We start from the raw sequence: 17,930 nt of genomic DNA, 5'->3' as shown, positions 1-17,930 counted from the left end.
ATATATATGAATATATATATGAATACATATATATGAAAACAGAAGTCTCACTGTGGACAGTGACTGCACATTTTATTCAGTGTGACAGGTAGCTGCCCTTTCAGCTTTTTCAAAATGGTGGGGAAGTAAAAGAAATCAAGGCAGTGACAAGAGTGGGCACATGGCTGTACTATAGTAGTGGGATTATCTTTTATGCACAGGGAAAACAAACCCTTTCACACATGGCTGAAAACATAGCAAGCAGCAGTGGAGTATCAGCCACCCAAGGGGTTCTCTTTAATCATGCCAGGGAAGCTCAAGGTCAAGCACTAAAAAAAAAGAAGAAAGTTTCTCCTCCTCAGGATGCTTACAGTACACACACTGGGACATGATAGAAAAACAGGGCTTCCAAGAGAGTCCGAGGATGGACGGTGCAAATGGGGTCAGGTGGTACAAAATATTTCTAAGACATTTATGAGAGGTGTATTGGAGGTGCAAGAATAAAGAGAGTGAATTTTTTTTCCTTCCTCGGTCTCAACAAAACCACACCGTGCCATTTCTAAAGGTTTTGTTTTGGCAAGAGAAGGTAATAATACGATTTTTTAAATTATTATTATTATTAGGTGTTATTAATACTCTGATTTAAGTTAATGCAAATAATAATGTGTTGCTTTGTTAAATACAGAAATACATATTACGAACAGAGCAGCAGTCAAACCAGTCTCAGAGGTAAATTAACAACAACATTTTCTTGATGTTACCTATAACTAATGACCAGGTCCTGAAGAGAAAAGAGGACTAAAACCAAAGCCAGCAATATGTTTCTAAAGTTACTGTAAACCTATGGTATACAAAAATTCCTGGGAATGTTAAAGATGAAATGCCCTTTCAAGAATTTCATAATCCTACAGTAAAAACAAAAAACAAATCACAAGTAGACCGAGGTCTTTCAGGTGCAGTCATCAGCGAAACAGGTCATCTTTACAGTGACTCAACCTAGTCCTGCATCAGCAGTGGGCAAAAAATCACCAGATACTGTGAATGGCAGCATTCTTAAATATCATGATTACATTTTAGTGTAGTTTAAGTCGTTTACACTGATTAGCATGAATCTCAGACGGAAATTGTTGTTTTTCACAACACAATCATAGATTTGAGAAAAAGTCGACTACTCTTAATGTACTAAAGGCAGCAGCAGTGGGGAATCATTTTGTAGTGTGAAGACTATATGAAGTGGGCTGTAGTAGTTTATGAAGAAGATGAAATTTAAATTAATCTAAAAAAATGATCTAAGCAGAACATTTAATTTTTTTGTATGATATGGGTCGATGAGTTACAAATTTCACAATATTGGTACCTGAAGTCGTCAGTAGAAGCTGTTCTAATACTAAAGCATGTCCGCACCAGTAATTCGCAGAGAACTGCAGTCGTTGTGGTACATGTACAGTATACAGTAGTGTTCAGAGCACCGAACTGGTCAGCGCCAAAATCAAATTCTCCGTGATTTTTCTCTGTCAGCTTTGTCTCAGCAAATGTCTTTTCCAGTGTAGTCCACACCGTGTTACAGTGTCCTTCATCAGTAGTAAAAGTATAAGCAGCATTTGGCCACCCAGTGGTGTGAGACGAGTACTGCTAAATTTCACACACTGGCCAGAGTGTAGCTCAAAGCCCTAAAAATCAATGTCCAGTATTTACATCTATCAAAATGGCACATCAGACATATCTGCATTTGTCTCACTGTGTCCAAAGGTTGGGTCATGGGTCAGTCATGGCTACTTTGTGGTGAGAGAGGAATAAGCCTTTACACTAAATACCATAAATAAATCTGACTTACAAGCTATTAACTGCAAAATAAATTACAACAACGTCCTCCAACACTAAATCGTGGGATGAGAGTGAGACGGAGCAGACGAAGGGGCAGCATCTTATTATCCATCGTTTACTTTTTTGGTTTGATTTACGTCACTGAGTAATCAGATATTTCAGAGTGAAGCTCTAGCAGTGAGAACTATACCGAACGATTAAGTAGGCATCCCTTAGGCCACGTTTACGGGGCCTGCTGAGGTCCCGTTCCTCAATGCTACTGGTTTGCGTGCTACAGAGAAGGGCGAACTCTCTACTTTCTTCACTCCACCTCTTTCTGTTGCTGCTCCAGCTCCTTCTTCCGTAGCTTTTCTCGCTGTTTGTGCACCTTCTCACGGTTCCTCTTGGCCTTCTCTATCAACACTCTGAGGTCCTTGATCTTTTTCTTGATCAGGGTACGTTCCTGTGAAGACGCAACTCCTAGGGCCTACAAAAGAATTATTAGAACTTAAAATTTACAAACATACACAAATACAACCAAATGTTATTTATTGTAGCATTTTACCAAACACTGTCACGGTTGAGTGGTGTGTTGTTTTCATGCCACGACAATATTTACAGAGTGAAAGCCCACCTTTAGTTCAGTGCTGTCCAGCAGTATCAGCTGCTCTCCGTCTATATTTTTGGCAGTGAATTGTGGGACATGGTGTTCCAAGTTAAGGCCCATGAGCCAGCAGGCAACTTGCTGGGAGGTCCACTCTGTGATGCTGTGGTTCTGCAGCTGATACTTGGAGAGCTGGCTCTCATCCAAGATCTGAACACACGAAGAGCAATTACAGCATAAACAGGTAGGAAACATTTATAAAGCTGATATACTGTGCTTTATTATTATTATTATTATTATTATCATGCACTAAAAGTGGATCGCCAACACATAAAGGTATACTACGGTAAGGTGACAGGAGAAAGGCACGCAGTGAAAAATATAACAAACACAGAAACACAGCAAGGGTATAAAAATGAAACAGGGAGATATGGATTTTACTTAAGGCACACAGTTTCAGGGAAACAGTTAACCTTTGCAGGCATGCAGCCTCACTCTCACCTCATCATCTATCATATCCAGACTCTGAACATGGCAGCAAAGGAAACAATAGAAAATGACTGGCTTGTTAACAGAGCAGCAAGAACAAATGTCACTACAGCAAGCCTGACCTAAAGGTGACATGTATATGGCTTTAGCTTAAGGTTCAACAATGATTTCAGCACCGTGTTGTGTTATCTGTAAAGAAAATAACACAAAAAGAAGTCACTCTTCCCGCAGGATGACGACTTCATTTTCAGGCAGTAACAGTGAAAATGATAAATGAGGGCAAGCAGACAAAAAAAAAAAAAGAAGCTTCATTACGGTGAAAAAGGTCTGCAATTGTATTGGTATTATCCTAAATTCTACATCCAAAATATCACAAAACTATTATACTATAACTATTTTAATGTAATAAAATATATTTAACATAAATAATGAAAACTGTGTGCCCCAAAATTATAATTAATGAAACATTTTAATCTTCTAGTTTCAATTGACTGTACTTAGTGTAATACCTGGGCCTGTTTAGTTGAGCACAACACTGCTATACTATAACTATCTGCTGCCACCTAGTGGAAGAGTATGAAGAGTATGAGTCTGCCTTTCTCTGCTGCAGACAAAGATTTTATGTGAGGTAAATACATTTTCAGTTTGGGTTGCTAGTTGATCTCACGTCACACACTAATGTGCAGCGGCACAAAGATTTAGAATCACTGTCTGAAACTAAGGGTTTTAAATTGTAAGGTCGTCGAAGTACCTCATCTGACGACAGCACAAGTGTGTGAGAGTGTCCCGATGTCTGAGCTTCATTCAGCAGTCCACTGATCTCCACCGAGCTGCTGCTGCTGGCACTCAGGTCCTCGTTCAAAGTGGGTCCCTGCAAGAAACCAGCCGCACATTTACACTGAAACGTCTCTGAGCGGAGCCATCGGAGAGGGAGCGAGAACACAATCTTCTCATTTTGGTCTGCAAAGTGAGAATGATTAAAAGCGACATGATGCTGCATTAGTGTGACGATGCAGTAAATCTGATCAGAGGGAGGTTATTAAATCTGTTTGTTAAGCTGGAGGAGCAGTAAATGAATCAAGAAAATATGCTCTTTTCCTCTCAGCATGTACCAGAATGACTGATGTGGGTCTTCTTTATATTTGAGGTTATTAAAAAGTAAAACATGCTTAATGTACCACAGGCACTGGAGTGCAGTGCAAACACAGACATGAAATTGTTTAGTGAGCTGTGAGGCAAAGACAGTATCCATTTTTGGTTTGGTCCTTATCACTGTATGGATGGTTAGGAATCAAAAACTGAAAAGTATTTCAAGTAGTTTTAATCTTGGAGATTTGTTCAGGAACTTATTGGTATAGTATTTTACTTGAATCTATGGTAGAAGTTCCAAAAAAGTACATTTGTTTCTGAATTATAACCATTAATGAGGACAAAGCTACATATTTTAAGGCAAATACCAGAAGTAAAACTAGTTAATATCATTAAACTCTATGAATAAAATGAATAATTAGAAATTACAAAAAAAAATCAAAAGAGCTCTTACATTAGACGAGTGATTAGACATCTACAAGATTAAGACTGTGAATCAGAAGCTACATATTATTTCCACGTCATTCTGCATGTTATTTTGTATTATTTTTATTTGAATCAATAATTGATATTGATAAAGTAATTGAAAGTATTTCAGAATTGATTCAATCTTTACATTAGTTAAATTATGTGTTTCTTCATTTATGCATTCCTTTGTCAGCATATAGAGATAAAATGGAAGAAAACACACAAAATACAGTACCAAGTAATAAGAATAGGAGAAGAAGTGGGGCCATGTGAGGGAGGTCTGTTAAACAAAAACAACAGGATTTGTCAAAGTGAAGCGGAAACACATCAGAACACACAGAATATACAACAATAACCTGCTGTGACTGAAACACAGTAGTTTAAAATGACATCGCTGTGAAGTGTGTGTTTTAAAAAAAAAAAAAACCTACTGTACAAACGTCTCGTACCTTGGCCTGAAGTTTCTCTGGGCAGTCTTCTGTTGCTGGCTCCACCGAGCTGAAAAAAATGTCACGCTGTTATGAATGGTTTCATTCAAGTTTTCAAGTTTCAAAGTATCCCACTGTAGTAACCTACAGTTAGCTTAGCATTTTTCAGAGACTTAGGTTAGTAAACATTTCAATTATAGCATAGAATCAACTTCAAGTGAATCAAGTTTCTTTTTTGTTTTTCCTACCCAGAGTCCAGATCCTGTCTGTTCTCCTGCAGGCTGTGAGATGGACTCGACATTGCAGGAGACTGGGAACCTGTGATGAACAGTCAGTGAAAAAAACACATGAATGTTAAATATGACTGCAACTCATTATATTCATATATTATTCACATTGTATGCAACAATCTTTCAACAGTTTCAACGCTGTTGATTAAATGATGGATGGATGGATGGTTAGACGGAATGCCCCTCCTCACACACACATCTGGCGTGTGCTGCAGCCCTGATTGGACTGTTCTGCTGGGCACTCTCAGCACTGTTGCTGTTGTTGTTGTTGTTGACCTGGATGCCGTTCTGCTTCATCAGCTGCATCAGCTCAGACTCTAATGCTGCAATCTGTAACAGGAGAGGAAACAGTCCATGTTCATCAGCCGGGGGGCTTTTACCTGTCAGAGGGGCTGCTTTGAAGCAGAAATAGAATAGCCCATTCAACATAGAGATATAGCCCAGGAGAAATACACCTCTGACTGAGCTGCAGGAGCCCTGGGTACAAAAAGGGCAAGGCTATTGTGAAACTTAATAGAAAAACTTTGTAAATATATAATATATTCCCTTAGCAGCATGTTGTGGGGCATAAACTTGCATTCTGAGGCATTTCTGGCACTTTTTTTATTATTATTATTTTTTTATTTTTTCACGATGGTAAGGCTATAGTAAGGCATGTTTTGGGTGATTTTTGAAATATTCATATAAAATACTTTTTGGACTTTTAAACACAAAATATTCACTTGGCAGCATGTTTTAGGATATAATCTTGCATTCTACAGAAGATTTTTTAGAATTTTTTAAATAAAAGTTTCTGTCAAAATGTGAACTTTTCGTGTCATTTTTTGGTCAAGCCCTAAAAAAATTTGATGAAATTTTTTTTAAAATTATTTGTCAAAATTACATCTTTACCTGCATGTTTCTCATAAAATTAGGGTATTTAGTTAACATTTTTAGAAATTTTGTTCTATAAAATTTTCTGTCAAAATGTGAACTGTTTGTGTCATTTTTGGTCAGAAACTAAACTTTTTTGAAGAACATTTTTGTAAAATTATTTTTTAAAATTGGATCTTTTCCTGCACGTTACTCATCTAATTAGGGCAGTTAGAGAACATTTTTACTAATTTCCTTTTTGTAAAAACTTCTTTTCAAAATGTGAACTTTTCGTGTCATTTTTGGTCAAAAACTAAACTTTTTTGATGAAAATTATTGTAAAATTATTTTTTAAAATTGTATCTTTTTCTTGCACGTTGCCCATCAAATTAGGGCAGTTAGAGAACATTTTTACAAATTTCTTTTTATAAAACCCTTTTTCAAAATATGAACTTTGTGTCATTCTTGGTCAAAAACTAAACTTTTTTGATGAACATTTTTGTAAAACTATTTTTTAAAGTTGTAACTTTTCTTGCATATTCCTCAAATATTTAGGGCAGTTAGGGAACATTTTTAGAAAATTTTATGTTAGATTTTATTTGTCAAAATCTGAACCTTTTGTGTAATTGTTTGGTCAGAAACTAAAAAATTTTGACACATTTTTGTAAAATTATTTTCCAAAATTGTATCTTTTCCTGCATGTTTCTCATAAACATAGAGCACTTAGAAAACTTTTTGAATTTTTTTTTATAAAAAGTCAGAATGTAAACTTCTTGTGTCATTTTTGGTCAAAAAAGATTTTGATGATTTTCTTTCTAATTTTGCAAATATTTTTTGGATTAGATAAGGCATGTTTTTGGTGATTTCTATTAAATATTTTTGGATACTACAACAGCGTATATATATACGGTATATATAGATAACTGTTTAATGTGGTATCAAATGGAAGGCACAGTGAAATAGGTTGCGGAACACTAGATTAAGACCTCTTACTAACGTGTATCTAGGTTGGCCCCAGTGAGTTACTGTACAGTGAGTCAATTTACCCTGACTTGAAGTCCCTGGATCTCAGCCAGGTGAGATTTTTCAGCCTCCTCCAAACGCCTCCTCTCTGCATCCTCCTTTTGGATCAACTCCACCTCCCTGAAGAAGACGAAACAGACATTTTGAAAAAAAAAAACAAACAAACACATTGTACAGTGCTGAATTTGGCAGTGTTAGGATGAGGAAAGTGTGTGCGTGTGTTTGTGTTGGGAGGAGAATTGTGCTAAAAACTCTAAAAAAAAAACATAATATCTGAACATGTTAAAATATCACTAAAAACAAGTCTACACAAGACTACAGTCTCACTATTACGGAAAAATGTCAAAAAATAAACAGTCCCAGAAATGCCTCAAAATGTAAGTTGATGGCCCAAAACCTGCTGCCATGTGAATCATTTCTGCTAATAACAGATGTTGTCATCTGTGACCATGCTGATACAGAAGTTCAGGATCCTACTGCTGATCACACACACACACACACACACACACACACACACACAGTGTATAACAGTGCTCCCCCACTCATCCCCATCTCCCCTGTGCTGCCGCCTCCTCCCTCTGTGGAGACCTTGTTTCATCAGTTACTCCTCATTTGGCCCGCAGAGCCACAGCCAATTACAGCCAGTCAGACAGGAGCTGAGTAGGGCAGGGTGTGATGGGACTGAGCAACGAGCTCCGTGCACTCCATCAGAATGGAGACTCAGCTCTGACGGCTCAAACGGGATAAGAGAGCCAGTCTTCAGAAAAAAGAGTCACAGTCGGAATTGTTTTCACATGTGGAATCCAAATGAGGACGAGTGTGAAAGAAATAAGGAAGAGAATTATGGGAAATCATTTTTGAATCAAGATTTAAGTTTGGGCGTTGAGCAAATCTGGTCTGGTCCAGACATTGTTATGGCTCTGTCAGCTAGTTGAACACATGTAGGTTCAATGACCCAGGTTTATTCTCTGTTGCAGAACCAAAACAGAAGAAGAAACACTTGTCTAGGTCAGCTTAAAGAAAAAAAAGTAAAGGTAGACTAAATTCATACCGATGGCCAGTAGGGATCTCTCCATTATCTTTGTACAGATAATATAAGCATTGATCTGATTGGTTATAGTTTCCAAGTAGGTCTGCGCACTCACTTCTGCTGGAAGTCCTTGATGAGCTTCTTGGCTTTGTTGTACTTCTTCTCCAGAGTCTGGTACTGGGCCTGGGCCTCCTTCAGGTGTTCGTTGACGGTGTGGCAGAGGGTCTGGGCCTCGATCCAGTAGCTCTCCAGTTTTAACATTCTCTCCTTGTTCTCTTCGATGCTGGCCTTCAGCTGGCTCTTCTCCTTCTCCCAGCGCTGCTTTTCCCTCTCCACTGATGCCAGCTGAAGAGGAGAAAACAATGACATTCACAATAATACACACATTTTAATAATGAACTATATTAAAAACCAGAGCTTCAATCCCTCAGATCAGAGCAGGGGTCAGGGTTTAAACATGAACAAGGAGCATGAAATTATATAATTTTGGATTAAAAAAAAACAAAAAAAAATAACATTTTAAATAAGATATTCTCTTGAACATTCTTATAAATATTTTTATTTAAATATGTTTAAATGTCATTATATGCTTCAAAAAACAAACCTCTGTCACTGACACCACCTGCAGTCCTCATCTACAGTTTCTGTCGACCTTACCTTGTTCTTCAGCTTCTGGATCTCAGCCTCGGTCACTGTGTGCTTGATCTGGAGCTGTTGGAGAAAAGTGCAGAAGAGAGAAGAAGAAGAAGAAGAAGAAGAAAGCGGTTACATAATCAAACACGCAGGCTTTCACTTCTGACGATTTACTGTAGAAGGACAGGCGGAGTCGGGGACAGAGCGTGAGCTGACCTCACACTAACAGCATCCTTGCTCCTGTACTAACTGTAACTAAAACATGAGACTATGATGGAGTAATGAGTAAACATTTGACATTGAACACATTATATTACCATTAAAACAAATGTTACTTCCACTCAGCAATTAGTCTGATAAGTCACAAGTGCTAACAAAATAAATTGAAGCAATCTAAGGCCAGCGATGCCGTCACTGTCCTAGGAAAATCCCTAACGCAGACTGTTAAATTGTTGATGCAAGCTGCAACCACTAGTGCATTTGGGTCCTGCCATGTGTCAAAACATATCTATGTTAAAAAAGGTTGATAAATATTCTTCAGTGAATTTAGCTGGTTGTTTAGCTACTGTAATCTTCTGGGTTCAAGTGTAGTTCAACAAAAGCCATAAAAAAAGCCATGGCATCAAACATGTTTCCTATTCATGATTCAAACGTGAAAGGTCAAAGTGTTGGACTTCACCTCTCGGAACTTCTGATAGAGTTTGGTGGCGTCCAGTTCCGATGGAGACAAGATGTCCTCCGTCTCTGGCAAATCAAAGACCTCGATGCTCTTCTCTCCTCCCCCCACCGTCGTCCCTGTCTCCTCATCATCGGTGGCATACTCGCCGGTCTGCTTCAGGAACAAACGCAAAAGAATGTACACAGTCAATTACAAACACAAATACAAATGTGTGAAAAATTACATTTTTGTGAATTTAGTTTAATTTTTGTGAAATGAGAAAAAAACATTTTCTATATCGTGGGTCACCACCGTAGGTTGCAAAATCGGGATAGTAGTTTGAGTAGTTTTTTGCAAAAATCACATCATTCCGGCTGTCTTTAGCACCCCCTGTGGGTGAAGAAAGGACAATTCTAATATAATCCTCTGCTATTGCGAACGCTGACCCACAACTTCTGCCTACTCCTACTCCTACTTCTCCTCAAGGTCTTTTAATTTTCCTTGATCCCAGAAGACTGTTTAATGGCTGTTGGCAGGGGCTGACTTTGGATGTGAATGCATCAGTAAATGGAGTTGTTGGCCGGTGACCAGCAGGGGCTGATGTTTCCAGTGGAGCCTTGTGGAAACATATCCGTCTGCATCTCAGCAAATTTGAATATTTTACTGGCTCTCAGTAAATGGAATAGCCTGGATTTTGTTAACCCACTGTCTGTTTCTGTGTCGTTATTTTCCCCTCTGCCATCGTCTCTCCCTCACCCCCCCCCCCCCCCCCCCCCCCCCCCCCCGTTCTGTTTCTGTGTCGTTATTTCCCCCCCTGCCATCGTCTCTCCCTCACCCCCCCCCCCCCTCCCCCCCCCACACACACGTACAGTCTCATCATCTTGGCCTACATCTTCCCTCCCTCTTTCTTCCGCCCTGATCACTCCGCTTTGGCCTGATTTGTCTGCAGTCGACCATTTACATAATAGTCTCTTTTGTTGCCATGGCGCCAGCATCAAGCGGCGAGGTTCCATATTTTTGTGGGTGGAGTTTTAATCTGCACACGTGTGGGCCATCAAACAACAATTTGAACATAATGAACGCAGTTTACTCCGAGCACAGGCGCGAAGACTCGGGAGAGAGAGGAGGAAGGAGGGATGATGGGAAGAGTCCTGTGTTCTAGACCAGGCTGACAGTGGACACCAAACAATTTATGATGTACTCATTTTTAAAGATACAACTGTGTGTGACTCCATGCAAATTGTTTTAATAGGCAGATACTAGTCTAATATTATCAAAGGTTCACAGTGATCTTCACACACACACAAACACACACATACTGCACATGTGTCACATTATACATAATTAGGCCCTGTATTAGTAACTGAAGGAGAACCCTCCCCCTGTGGGACTCCAGCACCTCCGTCAGCTCTAACCAGGCAGGGAGACACACCCTCCTCCCCCCTCCACCGGGTGAGAAGTTGATATAATATTTATAAAGATGTTAATATTGATGCTGTTTTTTATTGCTCCATCGATCTCTGTAATGGTTTGGTAACAGTGTAGTCATTCACACATGACACAGACGGTGATCTACACTGGCAGCAGTGTGTTTCCCCGGAAAGGATTCTTGGACAAACAACTTTAACCTGTTTAGTTTAGGGCTGTCATTTTTCTTTTTTAACTTTGATTAATCATAGCGTAGCTGCAGATTAATCATGATTAATCTAAAACTTATAACATGACCCTGTGTGTGGGTGGAGACCTTTTAGTTCCACTGAGTCACACAAAAGAAGGGCTGCTGAAATCTCCAATTTTTTAAAGTAATAATGTTGAGCGGAAGTAGCTGCAAATCCTCTTGTCTTCAGACGATTCACAAGGGCTTCATTCAAACTCTTTGATGTAGAGTATTTCATGGGAAGAAAGGCACAAAGTATGAAAGCTGAACTCCATCATTTAGATCAATGGATGTTTTAAAATGCACCACGTAAGACACGCTGAGTATAAACTCACTTTCAAAAGTCAAAGGCTCCTTCATTAGGAAATGTAACATTTGAGTTTTCTATAATAGACGTTTAAAAAGAAAAAAAATGAAAGTCAGCTGAAGGAGAAAAAGTACTTCTGGAGCAAAGGTAGACAAGGTACCAGCGTGTACCTCGTCTTGTCAGTCATTACCTCATCATCGTCAGCGTCGTAGTGGGCGTACTGCTGCTCCAGCAGCTCCCTCTGTCTCCGCTCTTGCTCCAAAGTCTGCTGGATCAGAGTGGCCACCTCGCTCTGCTGGCCAGGACGCTCTCGACCAATCAGGAACCTGCAAACACAGACCCAGTTACACAGAGACCTGGCAGTACACAGTGATACACAGAGCTGGCAGTACTCATACCAACAGCACCTCCAAAACCGACAAATAGTTCACATGATAAACCCACATCCGACCTGTAGAAGTGCGGAGCTAGCATGCTAATAGCATTACACTTTTATAAGTAGCTGTAGTATTTACATGTCGTTAGGAACAGGTTTGTGAGAATATAGTATTTGATTAGAAACAAAGGTGTTTTCTTAAGGTTGCAGACACCAACATCAAGTATCAGAAAAATCTTGTTAAGATGATTTGTTCTTAGACTCTTGGATTATGAATCCTTTCAAACTGTTCACTTTTGTCATCAACTTCAGGACTAGACTGATGTCTGAACTCCATTCTCAGGACAGAATATTTATCATACACTCCTGCAGTGACCTCCCGTGCCTCTCTCCCAGCGTAGAGGATTTGTGCAGAGCCGTGACCACAGCAGCCTCGCACAGTGTGACTGCAGCCAAGGCCCACAGCCACACAGCAATGACATCAATATCTGCTGACGAATCAGGGCAGGGCACGGAGACGGGAAACACATAATAATGCGTGAGGACAGTGGGCTCAGCCAAGCAGCCTGTCATTAGCCTCAAATGGAAGTGAACTGGGACGGCCACAGGCTGTGCCTCTGAGCCATGGAGTTACAACTACTGCAGTTGTACATGGAGTACAGTATATTAGATACTGACAACATGAAAGAAGCTTAGATCAGGAGACGTTCAAGTGACCGGGGCCTAAACAAGTGTTTATGGTCATAAAGATCACATCACTTCATACAGTTCTTTGTAGAAGTTGAATTTCTCTGACCTATTCTGGGAAAGCCCGACATGAATCCTGTAATTATCTCAGCAGGAGCGCTCTCCTCTTGACTGGGTGTGAGGGACTGAGGGTGCATTTGAGTGAGAGAGGAGGGCGTACAGAGAGAGAGAAGAGTGATTTTTACAGCAGAGAGCTGGAGTTTTTACCGAGGGACACAGAAACAGGCCCTCAGAGAGCAGCAGAAATACCAGTTTGATCTGGCAGTGAGTGAGAGGGAAGAACTCAAGGGCACAGACACAGACAGAGAGAAAAAGGTTTTTTTTAGGGTAATCTGAGCGCTGGACCAAAGCTCTGTCTGCTGCCAGTGAGTAATGAATAAAAAGTAAAACAAAGCCTCTGGATGGCAAGGATGTCTGAGCAGCAGTTGACCTGGAAACAGCTCTCTACCTAATGCATGTGAAGTGGGTCTTGGTATCTTCCACATCCCTGCTGCCCACACACAGTGGTGCCACAGCCTGACAGCAGAATCCATCACTGTTTATCTCATTTAGATTCGGTCGACATTCGTCCAATTTTAGTTTCCAAATCTTGCTGAGTGAGTAGAAATGGAAGGACAGACAGCTACAGTACGAGACGAGAGTCACAGGTTTGGAGATGAGATAAACTAAAGTCTATTAACAGAGAGCAGGGGTGTCAAACATACGGCCGGTGGGCCAAATCCGGCCTGATGGGGGGGGGGGGGGAGTCATCTGGCCCGCTTGATGAAAAGTAAAAAAATGCACAAACACTTCATGTTTGTGATGTTTTGTCAAATTATATTTAAATATTGATCAATGGATCAACCAATGATTAGATGCAGAACAGCAGTGATCACCTTTTTTTTTTTTAACCATAACCCGCTAAATACAAGACACAGAACAGCAGCAGGGCTGAGTGTATGATGGAAGGTTAAAAAAATACCACCCTTATGTTAGCTTTTGTTAGCTTGAGCTAATATAAATGCATTCATTGCACCACACCAGAGCCTGGGGAAAATGTTCAAGTCATCCTAGACCGTATATTATGGTTTATTTTTCCTCGATGTGGTGTCAAAGTCGAACATTTATTTTCCATCGTCACAGGGTTGAAGGAAAAACCTGGATGATTTGCTGTTGGTGCCCCGGGTTAAATATAGCCAGGAAAGCAAATCTGGGACAGTGGGCCAAGAAAGCTCATGGTGATCAGAGAGTGAAGGATTCACAGAGGAGGAGGAGGATGAAGAGGAGGAGGCGATGGTGAAGCGAGTGGGTGAGACGTGATGGAGAAGGACAGGAAATGTGCAGGAGAAAAGGAGAGTAGAGTGAACGTGATCCGTCATTGATACTGACACAAAAACAAAAATAAATCTAAATCTCACCTCTGTATTGTTTTTATTATTATTATTTTGATTTCCCTCCCTCCCTGCACTCCAACCTACATTCTATTTGCACTACTTCTACTTGACAGGAAGCCTAACAAGTGACAAATTTATCTGTTTCAAGGCTGACCCATACACTGTGCCACATTTTTGGAATGTGGAAAACTTCCATTGTCAATATTAGTCCAGCAAACAGCATCTATCTGTTCAAACAACGTCTCCGTCCGGCCCACGACGTTCCTACAGAGAACGTGAAAAAAAAGAAGGAAGAGAAGGAACATGAAAACCATTCCAAGAAATAACGGAAATCTAAGATGGCACGTTAAGGCAGTTGCCAAGGATGGTTTTCTGAATTAGAGCCTTTCTTTGATTTTTAATGTGTGTGTGAGTGTGTGTGTGTGTGTGAGCTCACACACATACACACGTAATAGCAGCAGACTTTTTGTCACATATTGTGTTCCAGCATCTCCAGAGAAATGTTAATGAAGCAGAGATTCACACCGACCGACATGACAGGAGCTGCTGAAGTGGCTGTGTTGAAAGGCGAGCAGCAGGACGGCAGGACGAAAAAGAAGAAGAAAAAGAAGAAGGAGGAGGAGAAGAAGAAGAAGAAAATGACAGGACAGGAGCCTCAGAGTCTCAGAACTCACTGCAAACAATGCCAACCATGAAAAAAAGACAAATGTAAAACTGAGATCAAAGTTTGTTCTGGAGGTTTTTACACTGAGTTTTGTTACAATGAATCATTTCAGTTGATTTGTTATTATATTTTCTTACGTCAGCTGTCCTCATCAACTGGCAGCCCGTGGACCAAATTAGACCCACCAAGCCGTCCAATCCGGCCCCCTGCTGGATTCCAGTAATTAGTAGTCCCCATCATTTATAACACTGCGACACATGTGAACTCAAAACAAGGTAAACACTGACAGGACTCATTTATAAAGGCAACGTCCAGTGCAGACAGCGAGGTTGTTGGGAAGTATTTGCTGACTCTAAGAAACAGCATGTTAGTGGTGTGCTTGAGTGTCTCACCGAACCACTCCTGATGTGTTCCTGAGGACGGAGGCGGCAAAGCTCTGGGTGACGCCCACCAGGCTGGTCCCATCCACCTCTACGATTTGGTCGTTCACCTTTATCCTGATAGAGACACAGTGGAAATATTTTTTTAACAGCAGATGTATATGAGCTCAGAAGGATGATGAAAGTCTGCTCACTGTGCTCCTCTCACAAATCATATCAGGGGGAGGGACAAAAAAACAACAGGCAGACAAACTGGCTTATTACTGGTTATTATTACTTTCCAAAAAACAAAACAAAGAAACAACTGCACCAAAATTTGTGTGGTCACAGTTTCAACTCTGGGCTGTTGGCTGGCTATGAGACAGAGGAAATAAGCCCCCAAAGAAAAAAAAAAGGTGGGCTTCTAAGGACAAAGAGTTCCTGTGAGCCCTTCAGCTCTAAGCCTCTGTTCAATCTGTGCCACAACTGAGGTTTAATGATTCACTGAGCTTCACTGGCTACAACAATTCTGTTTTTAGGCACTGTGTGCAAGGTATGCCAGATATATACATAAATATAAATATATATACAAACATATATGTGTATATATATGTTTTTCGATACAAAGATAGTATGGAAAAACTAGTACATAAACAAAAGAAAAAACATAAAACACATATATGCATATATTACATTACAATAAGTTTAGCAAACACTGTTATCCAAAGCGTGTGTGTGTGTGTGTGTGTGTGTGTGTTTGTGTGGCAATAACTCAAAAAATAATTAGACCTGCCCCAACAGGTTACAATATTATTTATATTTAGTTTTAAATTATTTTTATGTCAGTTTGTATGTGCAATACAGTTTAAAGATTATTAACAGAAAATTCTCAAACCAAAAAATAATTGGTTTGAATTAATTGTAATAATTATTTTTACAATTATTAATAATAAGTGCATATTTTACACATTGTTGGCGGAGCTAAACCGAACAACGGACCGCATTTCTTAATAAAATCCTATCATAAAATGTGTGACTCCTACCATTGTGGAACATGAATAAAATAGATATCTTTCGATAGTAGAAAACCGAGTTAATACAAAATAAAATAATGATGAATAATGGTTATACTAATTGCAAAAAGTTTGTCTCAACATTTAATAAGTTCGCTACTGTTTAATATCCGTGTAACTGAAGCTAAAGCACAGCGTGAGTTATCTGTCATGACGATTGACAAACACTTGTGGAGTGCAGACGGTTATGTTAAATGTGGCCAGTAGACGGCGATATTATGCAGAAAATAAAATAAAAATATTAAAATATATATGTTCTTTATGGACTGCCACGCTGCCAAGTTACACCAACAACAATAATAATAATACTTAGTGATATAATACTAGTGATATTTTGATAATAAATGTGATATGTGGACAGTAAAATACTGCTAATGTTTAGGCAAAGAAAGCTTAATGAGTGTGTTTGAAATAATTGAGCTATGAAAATAAATGTTACACAACATGAGTAAAAATAAACTATTAATATAACTAATATACATATTAATTACTGTAAATATTAACTGTATTATTAATAATACTTTTTTATTTTTTTAAATGTTGCACAAGTTCAGATCAGTAGATCTCAGCCATTTTTATTTCAAATGGAGAACAAAGAGTTAGAGACCCCTGCCTATATTTTACCCTCTCATCTTTTCATCTTCACTCTTTTACCCTACTTCTGAGGTAAATTTGATTCATGCCATGAATGATGCTGCGTCTTAAAAACAATAGCCGTACATTACTTTGGAACAAACTATTTCTCCCATCTCTCCTCAGGTTCTCTGCCCACTTCACTTTAACTAATCTCAGTGAGATGTGTGAATAAAACGTCAGCTCTGAAAGCAAAAATAATCTGCATAGAAAAAAACACCTACTGCAAACAACCTCTGGTGTCCCAAGGCTGTAATGCACCCTGTATTTACCTGCCCTGCAACTGCACAGAATGGAAGTGTTGTTCATTTTCTAATTCAGTTTGAAAGATGCTTGAACCAGTCTAACAGAAGGGAGTTGAAGTCACCACTGCTCACTTCCATACCCTGTCCTTGTTTGCCCCCTTGGTTCGGAGCTAACTCCACACTGTTCACAGAGGCCCAGCAAATACACAACACAGACAGCAATTCACTCAGGGACACGGATGGTTTCACACTGTGGAAATGGCAGCATGTGGTGCATACAAATAATTCAAACTATGCACAGAGAACAAGACCTAAAACCAACTTCTGATTTTAAAGCCTGAAGTTTTGAAAAAAAATATTTTAGAGATTAGAGATGAAAGAAAATGTTTGTCACTGACTTTCTTGATATGAATTTCAAATATGAATTTACATAAATACGCAACGCCATGGACTAAGGCACCCGTGGAGTATGTTCTAAAAATAAAACTAGGCAACAACAGGGTCAAAAAATGAATTGCACTGTTGTTATTGATTTTATTTTTTTGCAACAGTTAAACCTCGATGATTGTTCATGACATGTAAAATGTTTAATGACATTGTAAATCATGTGAAATGTTCAATTTCTTCATCATAACTCATCCAACTGTGCTGTCAATGCCGTGATTCAATGATTTATTTTTTTGATGGTAAAAATAAATACACAACTATGTCAATTATTTAAAAACATTTCAACGCCCACAAACCCTAGGACAAACACCTCCCACACTGGGCCTGCAGTAACAGTCCCATGGGAACATCTGCATGTTCCAGCCTGTCCCCGTGTCTCTAATCCGAACCCCCTGCTGCTAAATCTGACAGGTACAGAGCGTGCCTGTGAGCGTCCGAAACAAAAGAGATTGACTGCGTTAAGTGCTGCGTCTTTAGTCCCCGGACACGCTGGGGTTTTATGTGCCATCTGCTTTAATGTGTCACGCTCATCACTCAGAGACGCATGAGAAATGGAATTAGAACACGGCCCCTCACCTGCCGTCTCTCTCAGCAGCTCCGCCCTCGATCACAGTCTTGACGAAGATGCCCAGTTTCTCCAACCCTGCGTCAGCGCCGACGCCCATTCCTATAATGCTGATCCCAAGGCCGTCGTCATCTGTGA

General features: G+C 39.7%; 1 protein-coding gene across 10 annotated transcripts in view; it reads right to left on the bottom strand.

Annotated features, from left to right (window-relative positions):
- Positions 1-53: 53 nt before the first annotated feature.
- Positions 54-17,930, bottom strand: part of ppp1r9a (protein phosphatase 1, regulatory subunit 9A) — a 36,506-nt gene continuing 18,629 nt past the window's right edge. For 2 of the 10 annotated variants that reach the window (XM_025065018.1, XM_025065019.1), the window contains 15 exons: positions 17,804-17,924; positions 14,863-14,967; positions 11,501-11,636; positions 9,368-9,520; positions 8,713-8,766; positions 8,171-8,400; positions 7,049-7,145; positions 5,342-5,480; positions 5,109-5,178; positions 4,882-4,930; positions 4,668-4,712; positions 3,627-3,746; positions 2,888-2,911; positions 2,417-2,596; positions 54-2,269 (listed from right to left, as the gene is read on the bottom strand). In XM_025065018.1, coding sequence (XP_024920786.1) covers positions 2,105-2,269; positions 2,417-2,596; positions 2,888-2,911; positions 3,627-3,746; positions 4,668-4,712; positions 4,882-4,930; positions 5,109-5,178; positions 5,342-5,480; positions 7,049-7,145; positions 8,171-8,400; positions 8,713-8,766; positions 9,368-9,520; positions 11,501-11,636; positions 14,863-14,967; positions 17,804-17,924 — 1,688 coding nt within the window. In that variant the 3' untranslated portion in view covers positions 54-2,104. The remainder of the gene's footprint in view (positions 2,270-2,416; positions 2,597-2,887; positions 2,912-3,626; positions 3,747-4,667; positions 4,713-4,881; positions 4,931-5,108; positions 5,179-5,341; positions 5,481-7,048; positions 7,146-8,170; positions 8,401-8,712; positions 8,767-9,367; positions 9,521-11,500; positions 11,637-14,862; positions 14,968-17,803; positions 17,925-17,930) is intronic. The other 8 variants (XM_008331304.3, XM_025065020.1, XM_025065021.1 and 5 more) reach the window with 8 other exon arrangements.

Source organism: Cynoglossus semilaevis, chromosome 18 (genome assembly GCF_000523025.1).
Source record: "Cynoglossus semilaevis isolate Cse_v1.0 chromosome 18, Cse_v1.0, whole genome shotgun sequence".
Classification (NCBI taxonomy): Eukaryota; Metazoa; Chordata; class Actinopteri; order Pleuronectiformes; family Cynoglossidae; genus Cynoglossus; species Cynoglossus semilaevis.
The sequence above is the reverse complement of the archived record's forward strand: the minus strand, read 5'-3'. Positions and strand labels throughout refer to the sequence as shown.